Below are 12,932 nucleotides of genomic sequence, written 5' to 3'. Positions count from 1 at the left end.
GCCACATGTAAGAAGTCCAGGCCAGCCTGCTGGAAAAAGAGGCCACATGGAGAGGCCCTGGGAGAGGACAAAGCACTTGGAGGAAGAAATTCCAATGGGGAACACTGAGGTAACAGTATGGGAGTGAATAAGCCATGCTGGATCATGTGAGGCATCCCACCTGAAGCCCCAAACATCAGGGAGCAGGGACCAGTTATCCCAGCTGTGCCCTGTCCAGATTCCTGAGCCACAGAATGGGAAAAATAAACTGGCTGCTTCAACCCACCAAGTTTTGAAGTTGTTTTGATATAGCAGTAGATAACAGCACTGGATAGATAATTGTTAGGGTGAAGAGAACAGCATATGAAATAGGCTACCATGTCTGTTTTACACACACACACACACACACACACACACACACACACACACACACGAGTAGTGGTTATCATTGGGAGACAGAATCATGGGTAGCTTTAAATGTCATCATTTTGTTTTTCATTTTTATGCTTGTTCTTATTTCATAACAAAAATAGTCTTAACATCACATTATTGTTTTTTTACAAACACTTTACACTACTGACTCACATTAATCTTACTATAGGTATGTTTCAACTATGTATGTGTGTGCCTGTGTACATATAAAATAAATATATACATATCCAAGGGCAGTTGTAACCTGGCTTCACCCCCAGAAGAAGGCCACCAGGGAAGGTACAGGGTTTACGTTGTATAAACAGAATACACAGGAGCCTCTCCTCCTGAAATCCTTGGCCTCTTGCACCTGGTAACCCCACTGGGGAAAGTTCTCAATTCTCAGGCTATGCACTTCAGATATTCCACCACTGCAAAGCTCCTGTTTATGTAGTTATGGAAGAGCAGTTGCTATGGCGATGTGATCTGACTGAACACCAGCATGTATCTAAAATTGGTAGAAGTGCCTTTTTCAGGGTTTCCTCTGAGGATTAATCATTTTCCAAGAACTGTGGCTTTTTTCCCCTCTCCTGTTAGAACAACAGTGCCAGAGCACCTTGTCCGGTCCTGGCACAGGAACAAAAGGAGGAAGGGTCAAAGAAGAACAAAGCGATGGTTGGGAAAAAAAGACCCAAACCACAAAGGAACCCCTTCCTACTAAACACTCTGGTGCCTTTTTACCCCCTGCCTCCCCTACTGCTTTGCCACATGTGGACTCCTCTGTCCCTCAACTCCCTCCACCCACTACTCTTTTCACCTTGTCATCTTTCCAGTTCTTCTGCCTTCTTCTGACTCCTTTCCCTTCTCTGACCCCTGGTTGTAGGCAGAGCCATGGCCCTGTTTCCCACCTTCTCACCTCTCTCCTCATGTTCTTGCTCTCTGAAGTGCCTTCACTCCTGTTGCTGCCTCCACACGATGATTCCAAGTCAGAGCTGTAGCCCAGCCCTCCTTCCCACTCGCTTCCCACTACCTCCCCTCCCAGGCCCACAGGACACTGCACTTGGAAAGCAGTGTCCTCCATGATGGGATCTTATTTACCATTCCAGTTCTTGCCCCAAATCCTCTCTCACCACCACCACCACCACCATGTGCTCTAGGTTCCCACTGTGGAACTTGCTTGCAGTTCTCTGAAGCTCCCATGATGACTCTCTCTCCTTCCTGCCTTCCCAAGCCACTTCCCCTGCCTGCAATGCCCTCCCCTTCCTCCCTCCTGCTAGTGTTTCTGGTGTTGGGAAACAGCACCTGCATCGGGAAGCCTCCCACCAGGCTAGGCTAGGTCTACTCCTCTGTGCTCCCCCTGCTTAGCACCTGTCATACTGAATATCATTGTTTCAGGCCTACCTATCTTTCCCTCCTAGGCTGGGAGCTCTTTGAGGGCCGGGATTGTGTCTCACTCATTTGCTGGTTCCCTGCAGCCTAGCATGTATGAATACAAAAGTGGATGCGTCATCACCATCCCCAAATCATACTCCCCAACTGTCCCCACTAGCCTTGAATATGAATTCTCGTATTTTCCACAGATTCACAGTCTTCAGGGGTATCTTTTCTGGCTTCCTTTCATTCTGTAAATTTTGGTGATACCTTCTACCACAGTTTTCTACAGATCAGCATTTGTTCGTTGCCACATTCACTATCCGAGCCCCACTCCTCAGCTCAGACAAGATTTCCTCCAGAGGACCCTCCCCTATCTCCCTGATCTGGCAGATTCTATATTCAGGCTACCCCACACACAGCCACCAGATTCACGTTCTAAATGTTGCCACCTTGGTTCAAAACCCACACTCTGACCCAAGGCCTCCTGCTATCCCCATCCTTCCTATGGCCTCCTCCCCACCTTCCTCTCCTTCTTTCCATGTGATCCAGAAGTTCTCCTTACCACCCATACACACTTTCTCTCTTTGTGCCTCTCCCCTTCTGTTTCCATTGTTTCTACACCCTCCCTCACCATCTACTACTCACATTTTATTTTATTTATTTTTTTAATGTTTATTTATTTTTAGACAGAGAGAGACGGAGCATGAACAGGGGAGGGCCAGAGAGAGAGAGGGAGACACAGAATCCGAGGCAGGCTCCAGGCTCTGAGCTGTCAGCACAGAGCCTGATGTGGGGCTTGAACTCACGGATGGTGAGATCATGACCTGAGCTGAAGTCGGACGCACAACCGACTGAGCCACCAGGCGCCCCTACTACTCACATTTTAAAACTTCTGTCCTCCACAGAGTCCACCCAGCTAAATCCTCTGTGTGGGTTAAATTGTATCCCCTCCCCCCGCCCAGATTCATATGTTGAAGTCTTGACCCCCAGCACCTCAAAAGGTGACCTTATCTGAAAATAACTACAGATGTAGTTAGTTAAAATGAAGTCATACTGGAATGGGGCAAGTCCAATCCAAGATGACGGTGTCCATAAAAAAAGGAAATTTGGATATGGAGACACACACACAGGGAGAACATCATGGAAAGACAGAGAGAAGACAGCTTTCTGCAAGCCAAGGAAAGAAGCCTAGAACACATTCTTCCCTCACAGCCCTCAGGAGGAATCAACCCTGCTGATATTTTGATTTTGCACTTGTAGCCTCCAGAACCATTAGGCACTTTCTATTGTCCTAAGCCACCCAGATTGTGGTACTCTGTCACAGTAGCCTAGAAACTAATACGCTCCCCATACCAATTTCCCCTAGCTTTAAATTCCCTTTTCATTTATACACTCAGTTCAGCCAGCTCTGCACCAGAGGTATTTGCCTGCTGCCCTAAACCTGCTCTCTGTTTGTGTTATGAGCACATTTCTGATTCTCTAACAAGATTCTGATTCCTCAAAAGCAAGCCTTTTCTTTGCGCTTCTTTTTCATTCCTGACAGGGCTGGTACTTTGCTGACCTACAGAACACGCTGAATTAAATGGAATGTACTCTGGAAGGTGATTCCTTGCTCCTTGTCAATACATTACAGAGTTTCTCTAAATCCACCAAGGTCAGACAAGAGGCCAGGGACTCCAGGCAGCCAGGTGGGAGACTGACCAGCAGTCCCACGGGGCCCCTGTTGGCCGTGGGGAACACATAGAGTCATGGGTGTTAGGCGTAGGAGGAACAACAGGAAGAGATAGTCTAGTCCAACCCTCTGATTTTAATGAAGAAGATACAGGCTCTGGGGGTTAAGGGCTGTCACATCAGAGAGAGCAAGAGATAGAGCTGGCACTTGAGCCCAACTTGTAGACTCCCAGACCAGTGCTGTGGGCCAGGGCTGCTTGCCCTGTGGGAGGTGGTGGGGGGGGGGGGGGCAGGCTGCCAAAGGACATACAAGGGCTACCCGGCAAAACCCTGTAGGGCAGGTCAACCTGCCATTGGCCTAGTGATTTACAAAAGCAGCCAATACAATTAATAAATGTGATGGGAGAGGTGACTGGAACAAAGGGGCAGGGCAGGTAGCACAGCCGAGAGTTCTGCAAAGCAAAAGGTCCTGTACAAAGCTGGTGCCACTGCATAATCACCACGGCAGCCATGTGTGTACAGAGCACAGTGGTCAGTTGATGCTCCAGCCTCAGCAAATCCCTGTCATGTCAGGATTAGGAGTGGCCTTTGGAGGGCACAGCCCACACGTGAGCATGAGTCTCACTACCAATGTATCTTGATGCATTCCAATTGTTCCTGGGTGTAACTAATGAGAAACCAAGAACCCCAGTTAGTTGCAAGGCTAGGCTTATGCAGAACAAAGTCAGGAAAGAGACACACGTTGGAGTTCTGCATCTTACTGGAAAAAGGCATTGGGTCCAAGCACAAGAGGATGATAGGGCCAGTGATCAAGTAACAATGTAACCATACAGCCTGCGGCCTTTCAAAAATTATGCTACAACCAGGTTTTAATCACTTGAGAAAATACAATATTATGTTAAGCAGAAAATGTAGGGTAAAAAAAAAAGTTACTGTACACTCAGGAACTCAACCATGTAAAGCAATATGCACAGGAGGGGATTGTTCCAAAATGTTCATAGAGTTTGGCTGGGATTTTTAACCTACTCTTTATTTTTTCCCCTGTATATTCCAAATTTCTATGGCGAGTGTGTATCATTTATAGAGTGTAAAGATAATTGTTTTTATGTTTAAAGACACCGATCCTGTGTTTATAAGGAAATATAATCTGTCAGGCCCACTCTCATTCTCTGTGGCTTTGCAATGATTACACCACTCTGCCCTCCAGAAATGGTCTCCCCAACCAAGAGGAAATCCTGCCCCAGGTGGGTCCATCCATTTACTCACATTCTGAGTATTTCTGGAGTTGGTCAAATTCTTCTGGAGTAAGGGAGACCCACCGTTCTTCACTCATCTTTAACCTGGGTGTGAGTGCTTCAGGCCAGGGATGTTTTGTTCACCAGGGTGAAGCTGAGGCCCAGCCCAGGGCCTGGCTCACTGCAGGTACACGGTGGACAGGCCCTTCAGGAACTACGGAGGATGCACGTTGTCTATGGCAGTAGTGGGCACGTTTGAGCAGATGAGAGAAGGCCTGTGCTACTCTTCCAACAGCATGCTTCTATCCGTAGTCAAGGTCTTCAGAAATCCTTGCTCCTCCTGGGCAGAAGTAGAAAAGACATCGTGAATGGGAGGGAATACGTAAGTTGCCCTTTCTTATAAAAGAAATCCCCAGTTGTTCTCTGGGGAAAGACCTATGAGAGGCAGTGGTTCCCACGGTGGGGTGGGGGTGGATGTCTCCTCAGGGAAGTCTGAAGAGGGCTTACAGACCAGACCAGCATAACTCCAGTTGGGTGGTCTGTGTGGACAGGTGGCCATACCCTCAACTCAGGAAATTTTAAATGTCTCCCAAGAGAGGCAATAGTAGGACCCCCTGAGGGCATCCTCAAGGCATGAAAACGCCTCAGGCTGTCAGATGCCTCATGAGCAAGTAGGGACAGTACATACGTGCATGATTTGAAAGGTAACTAGTCTCTCCACCATTACTGTGGACATTCAAATATCCCCACGGCTGGCTAACATCCTAGTAACTAAAGTGGTTTTCTTTCCTCTCAGAACCATACAAAAGTGATTAGAGAGAAGACCTGCCACTGGCCCCTGTGCAGGGGAGCCTGAAGGAGGGAAAAGGGATGGGTTCAGACAGACACTTAGCATGTTTTCTTTTGGGCCCCTCCTAGCACAGTTGCTCTGGCAGTCATAACACCAGCCTCTAAGTCAGTTCAGCAGGGTGTGAAATTAATGCGATGGGCGAAGGCCAGCATTTAAAAACACAAAATAGAATAGGATAGAGTAGAATGGCATGAAATGGAGCTGAAAACAGGAATGTCTCCTTTCAGTTATACGTACACGTATATTGAGGTTTAAAAAATGTTGGAAAGCCACCAACCTAATAGGAGGAGAAATACAGATTGATGCTACCAAAGAAGAAGCTCAGTTTTAATAAAACTGGATCCATGGTGAAGGACTGGACATTGAGGCAAGTCTGGAAGCCTGGAGCCCATGAGGGACGGTGGAGGGTCTGGATGAGACGACCCAGTGAGGAGGTGGGTTTGTGCAGCTCTCTGGAGAAACTATAGACTTGGTTGGTGTGGACTGGAGGGCTAGCCAGGAACTAAGGGAAGACACTGGAAGGAGATTGTGGCTCTGGAAGGATGACCTTCCACCAATCAGGGCTCTCCGCCAGTAGGTCGGCAGGCATGGCAAGGAAGTAAGATGCCTGCATCCCCAGGAGCATCCAAGTTCCAGCTTCTCTCCTTAAAACGTCCAATTCTCTCCTTAATTAATCCACTGCTCAACTAGATTCTGCTCCTTGGCACCTGCTCTTGCTAGGATCCCTAGTAACACAATTGTTAAATCCACCAGTCATTTTTCAGGCCTTCCTTGCTTCATCCGCTTCTCTTTGCAGCCTTCGCCATGGCAGGAAACAGCCCCCTGGAAACAATCTTATCTTTCTGAGTCTTCCTCCTCAGTCTCCTTCCACTTCTCTTGCCGTTGTTAAATAAATACTGGCATTTCCAAAATCCCAACCTCCGCCCTCTCCTTGTTCTGTACCCCTTCCAGGAGGTACCCCTTGCCGTGGCCTCAGCGACCACAGGCATGCTGCTCCAGCCCTACACTCTCCCCTCAATCCAGATCTGAATATCCAACTGTCCACTGTGACTCCCTCATGTGTCCCAAACCACCCCAAACCAGCACCTTCCCATGCCCCCAACTTGCCCTTCCTCTATATTCTGGTCATGCACTGAGAGGAGCCAGAACACAGGCCAGAAGCCTGGGGCTCAGCCTAAGCTTCTTTCCCATCCTCTCTTGCCAAACCCAGGTGCCGCGCTCAAGTGTGACTGTCCATTGTGTGTCCCCTCCCCTCTGTCAGGCCAGCTTCATTAACTCAGACCCTCATTTTCTCTTGCCCAGTCTCTACCAACAGCCTCCTGATGGACGCCGTGGTTTGGGTTTTACTCTCCTGCCCTTGGTACGTGCTAAATTGTCAACCAGATCACATCTCTCCCAGTAATAGAATTCTTCAGTGGCTTTCTATTGCCTATAGAATAAAACATGATCTTCTTTTTATGATACACAAAGCTTTTTATGATCTGCCCTCTGATTATCAGTTCAGTCCAAACGTGAGGGGTGACCTTTAGAAACATTTTCTGTAACACCAGGGAGTTCAGTGTTACAACTGGTGTTACTACTGCTGCAGTTGTCATTTAGTGGACGCTTACTCCACACTATATGCTTTACATGTATTTGCCCATTTAGCCCTCCTAACAACCATGTAAATTAAGCATTGCCTTCCCTATTTTTAGAGGGGGAAAAATGAGACCAGGTGTTCACTAATAAGTATGGTGAGAAGAAAGAAGGAACCCCCAAGGCTTTTAAGAATGCCTCTCTGGCCGTACCATTCTGCACACTTCTAGAAGCACAGAGTTAGCTCTAAGAGGATCGAGAGACGCGCTGCCCAATAGAACACTGTGGAACTCCAAGTCAGAAGGCAGGGCTTTGAATCTTGCTCCTCCTCCTATCAGCTATTTGACATTAGACAAATTTTGTGTTTCTTGACCCCTCGTTCCTTCACCTCAAAAATGGGGGTACTAATAAAAATCTCACTGAGCTAGTGTTGACATACGCAAAAACCAAACAAACAGAAAATCCCAAAACCTCACCTAACACAACGCCTAACACACAGTGAACTCTCAATATTTGGTTATCATTATCCTGTTGCAAACACAACACTTAGTAATATGATTTAAACAATCAGCTGATAGTAGTTGGGTACAAAGTCTTTGTGTTGTGCCATAGATTTCTGAGCTTGGCTTCTGATCTTCTCCTGCTTGAAGCTGTTGTAATTTTGTAATTACTCATCAAACTTTTACCCACTAGTTTGAGCATCCACTGATGATTCCTGCCTGAATTAATTATTATTATGATAGAAAACTTCTAATTCTATCATTCCTTCTATATTTATTAGTTTGGATTCTACTATAAAGAAGAGCTTTCTCTTCTCTATTTCTCCATACCAGTTTACTTATAGATATTTATTTATACTACAAACAATATAAATATATATAATATAAATATGTAAATATTTATATAAATAACTTTGAATGTATGTTATATTTACATATAATACAAACTTGTTTATATTAATGGATTCTTATTTTATTCAGAGGGTTATAATCCATTACAATCTTTATTTGTTTTGATTCAAATTGTCCCAGATTTGGCCAGTAGAGACTCATTCAAGTTGATTCCCTGTTCTTTAGACATAGTCCCATCATTCTTTGAGCACATCTTTATTTTCTGTTACTACAAAATGTTTCAGTCTCACCCTGTACTAACTGAGTTCTCGTCCTGAAAACAGTCCCCAAAGTACGTACTTCTCCAAAGTACGGATTCCTTTCAGAGGAGAATGGAATTTGAAGCCAAATTTTGGGCACTAAGTGTGCTCATTGCTACTGGGTGTCTTTGCTTTTAGGCTTTATCAAGGCCAGAGCCAAGAAATATATGCAGGTATATATACATATCTCATCTCAGGCCAGCTGGCTGGCTGGCCATCCATGTTAAAAAAACCAAGTTGATCCTCAGACCTCCAACTACAGTCCAATTTTACATTATCAACTGTAGCCTCCCTCTCATTCTGTATTTTTGAGCTCACTTCTCCAACAAACTTTGTTTCCATTATCTACAATATATTTATTTTCTCACTCTAAAAATATACAGAAAGTGGTTTCAGAATGTTAGCTACAACACTGTGAAAAACAAAAAAGAATTTAAGATTTCTTGACACTTCTTTTCAGCCAACAAAGCACGTCCTCAAAATACTATTTTCAAAAGTTACTTAGATTAGTTCTTACACACTCCTATTCATTTTTGTTTGTATTTCACTCTAAGGTTTTTTCCTCCATTCCCAATTGATTCTTTGTTTCCAAAGTCAGAATTATATAAAAGGTATCTTCAGAGAAGCCTTGCTTCCCCCATTTCTTTTACTGTATCCATCCCTCTCCTTTCCATCTTATTCCCACTCAACCCTTACAGTTTCTAACTCATCCTTCCTGTTTATTTTTGCACCGGTGAGCAGATACATGGATATTTTTTATTGCCCCTTCTTTATTACACAAAAGGTAGCATATTAACAATTGTCTTTTGTACACTTTTTTTTCACTTAACAATATATCCCATGAATCATCCCATATCTGGTCATGGAGATTTTCCTCATTTAGAACCAAATTTGATCCCAACACTTCACTTGCCTGAAAACCTTTGGTGGCTTCTCTTGGACCCTTTTGGGTAGGCTTTTCAGCCAGCTCCAGAAAAACCTTTACCTGTGGTACAGCTCACCTCCTCATCTTCACTCGAATTCTCTCCTGCCCCACATGCTCCATGTTCCTTCCAGCAAAATCATCCTGTGTCCTCCTAGCACCTAGCAAAGTACCCGGCACATGGCAGCATCTCATAAACATTAGCTAATGGACTGACAAACACACCATGCCTTTAATCTACCTGGAATGACCCTCTTTCCTTCCCATAACAAACTACTACCCATACCCGGTTCTAGATTAAAAGTTCCCTTCTCTTCTATAGCTTTTTCTGACTCTTTGAGCAAACTCCGCTGTTCTTCCAGCTGTGTTCCCTTAGAACATGCAGGTCCTCTAACTTCTCTGTTGTGGTGGCTGGTGGGCCCGTGCAGGAGACAGACACTCAAACAGATAATTAAAACACATGATGGGAAGTGTAGTGGTACGGACATGTACAAGGAACCGTGGGGCCATCTGGTAGTAGGCATGCCAGGTGGGGGTGGAAGAGACTCCTGAAGGAGCTGAGGAGGAGTAACGAGACAAAGGTGTATTTTGCAACAATTCCACAAATACTCATGATCACTGTTGTTCCACGGTAGCTCAGCACTTGGCTTCGTGGTGGAAGAAGCTGTACCATTTACCTCCACCAGGATAAGTCAGGGGCCTGGCACGTGGCCTGACTCCCCAGACGGTCACTGCCGACCACCACGTTCGCTCAGGACAGCCCCTCTGGCTTTCCGCCTTTGGCAGAGATGGCAGCTCCCTCACATGAGGTTTGCTCCAGCTGACATCACTCAGCATTTCCCTTTCAGCAGCCCACTCAACACGCCCCTCTCAGAGGCTCTTTACAGTATGCACAGTCTTCTTATTACCACCCTGAATATCCTTCCTGAGAGGAAAAGAAAAGGTACTAGGGTTTTCTAAATAATGCTCAGATTGGGTGTTGTCAGCCTTGGATGGGAGAAGAGTGTGTTTTATGTCCCTATGGCTATGCCACTCTGAGCACTTGCTTCGGCTCCCCGGGCCTCAGTTACCTTGTCTGTAAAATGAGGGGGTGGGGAGAACACACCTTCTAGCTCTGCAATTTCATATCCCGGATCAAATTCTATTTGTTCTGTACAGATGTCAGCATGGAAATCACAAGTCAGAAGGAAGACAGCACATTCAATGGATGCTGACTTGCACCCCAGGTCTCTCTATTCATCAGAATGAATCAGCCATAGCCAATTACCCAGAACAAACACCTCTTCATCTCCTCCCTGCTCTCATAAAAGCATTAATTCATGAATATGGCATCAGATTGGGGGAGCTTATTTATGTGCACACGATGAGCTATAACAAAACCATAATGAGTACTTTTTTCTAAGGGAAGAATGACTAAAAGCTAGAAAGATAAGAACTCCTCTCTCTTCCCAGACTTGTGACAAGTCACATTTTGGTAACCGTCCTATGTCTGGGCTTGTGCGCCTGCGGATCCTTCTTAAACTCTGTGACTCCTACGCTGCCTCTGGAGTTCAGTTCTAGTGTCACCTGCTCTAAGAAGCTCCCTTTAACTGCCTGGCCTGGGCTTGGCATGTCTTCTCTGCCCTTCAGTAGCTCCTCGGGCTTTTCTCCATTATGGCACTTGTCACACTGCAGTAGACTTGCCAACCCTTCCCTGTGAGACTCTGAACTCCATCGGGGCATAAACAGTGTCTGCCTGTCAGCTTTGTGGCTCTAGCTACTATAAGATTTCTTGGGGCTCATTTCTTGACCAGTAGAAAAGATGTTCTCAACCTTTTTTGACTGAGACCATTTGCACAGAGCAAAATATCCTACCATACCTGTTTGCATTCCCAATGGGAAAATAATTTTAATATTGAAATTCTAATTTTAACATTGAAATTGTAATTTCAATATTAAACTCTAAATTCAATATTAAAATTCTAATTTCAATATTAAAATGCTAAATTCAATATTAAAATTATAATTTTAATACTAAATAATGCATGCAATTTTAATCTTAAAATAATGACCTGTAAATTTGTAACTATAATCTATAAACTTACAATAGTCACTTTATTCAGCCTAGCCAATTTAGGAGTTTTTTTTTTTTAACATTTATTTATTTTTGAGAGAGAGAGAGAGGGTGGTGGAGAGAGAGAGAGAGAGAGAGAGAGAGAGAGAGAAAGAGAGCGAGCAGAGGAGGGGCAGAAAGAGAAGGAGGCACAGAATCCGAAGCAGGCTCCGGGCTCTGAGCTGTCAGCACAGAGCCTGACAAAGGGTTTGAAATCATGAACCGTGAGATCATGACCTGAGTCGAAGTAAGATGCTTGATGGACTGAGTCACCCATGTTAGGAGCTTTTAAAGTTGTTTGAATTCATTAATGAATTGCCACTTTCACAGTATAGTTTATCACATGGGGGTCCCTCCAAAACTCATGCCCATTTTGGTCCCTTCTCCTTGAGTCTGGGCTGTGTCTATGATTTGCTTTAACCGAAGGAATGCAGAAGTGACATTGTGCCAGAGTCAGGTCCAAGCCTGAAGAAGGCCCAACAGCTTCCACTTTTGTGTGCTTGGGAGCATTGAACACTGTGCTTGGGAATACAGTGGAAGGCTTCACATTACCTGGAGGAGAAGTGAGCCACCTAGCTGATGGTAAAAACTAAAGCCCCCCCCCCCCCGGGCAATCCCATTGAAGCCATTCCAGCCAGCATGCAGTCACTTACGCTGTCCTTGCTGTGCTGCCGGACATGGAAGACAAGAAGCTGTTTTGGATTTTGCTGCCTTAATAGACATGATGTGGAGCTGTCCCTGATGAGCTGTCCCTGATAAGCTGTCCCTGATGAGCTCTGTCTGAATTCCTGATGCACAGAATCATTCAGAACAGTAAAATGATTGTTGAGCCATTAGATTTGGAAGCAGTTAGTTATGTGGTCACAGATAACCAGGGCAACTACAGAAGCACTTTTGGGTGCAGAGTACATATGTACCTGTTTAGCAAGAGAATACACATGATTCAAGCTTGAACTGCAACCTGTTCATGTCTTAAAATCTAGTAATTGGGAAATTATAGGCCTAAAATATTTTTGAGGCAAGTGTATGTCACTACATGCTGTGAGGTTAACCAAATATCCTCCAAAAGCTAATATGATAATGATGAAGTTAAATGAACCCTAATTTCTAATTAAAAGGCAAGAATAGCAGTAGCTGAACACCACAACCAACTCAACGCAAGTCTGACACTGCAGGAAAGCAATGTCACTTTCCCGTAGGTCACAGGGTTCTAACCATCAAGCTGAGTGAGGAGGCAGTAAGTCGCTGAGTATTTAGAAGCAGCCAGACTCCACAGATAACTGAATTAGAGCTCCCTGGGGAACATAGAAACGGGCTAATTTGAGTTTATGAACAGCAAATATGAGTAATCCCTAATAACTCATTTAATAAATTACCAGTGTATATTCCTTGTACAAACATAAAAATAGAAGTCTTGGGATTGTGTGCTATCTGTAACAACTTAGAGAGGACTTGCATTTAAGGACTTTGCATCTCATCTGCACCCTCAGACTACACATAAGAATCCCTGCTCTGGGGGCAGTGTGAAAATGTCAAGCTGGACAAAGCTGTCCAGGTGGTGGGGGGCGGGGGGGGGGGTGCCGTGCAGGCTCCTGGGAGAAGCTGAGACCTGATACTCAAGGGGGGCTGCCTTTAGCACAGGCAGGCAGTGTCAGGCTGGGAGGCATTTACAG

General features: G+C 45.1%; 1 protein-coding gene across 8 annotated transcripts in view; it reads right to left on the bottom strand.

The window, feature by feature from the left end:
• The window catches only part of DGKG (diacylglycerol kinase gamma), a 213,062-nt gene that overhangs the window by 164,625 nt on the left and 35,505 nt on the right, over positions 1 to 12,932 (bottom strand). For all 8 annotated transcript variants that reach the window (XM_060639467.2, XM_060639458.1, XM_060639460.1 and 5 more), the window contains exon 2: positions 4,702 to 5,010. In XM_060639467.2, the coding sequence (XP_060495450.1) occupies positions 4,702 to 4,768 (67 nt within the window). In that variant the 5' untranslated portion in view covers positions 4,769 to 5,010. The remainder of the gene's footprint in view (positions 1 to 4,701; positions 5,011 to 12,932) is intronic.

Source organism: Panthera onca, chromosome C2 (genome assembly GCF_046562875.1).
Source record: "Panthera onca isolate mPanOnc1 chromosome C2, mPanOnc1 haplotype 2, whole genome shotgun sequence".
NCBI lineage: Eukaryota > Metazoa > Chordata > Mammalia > Carnivora > Felidae > Panthera > Panthera onca.
Note: the sequence above shows the minus strand (reverse complement) of the source record. Positions and strands in the feature narration are given on the sequence as shown.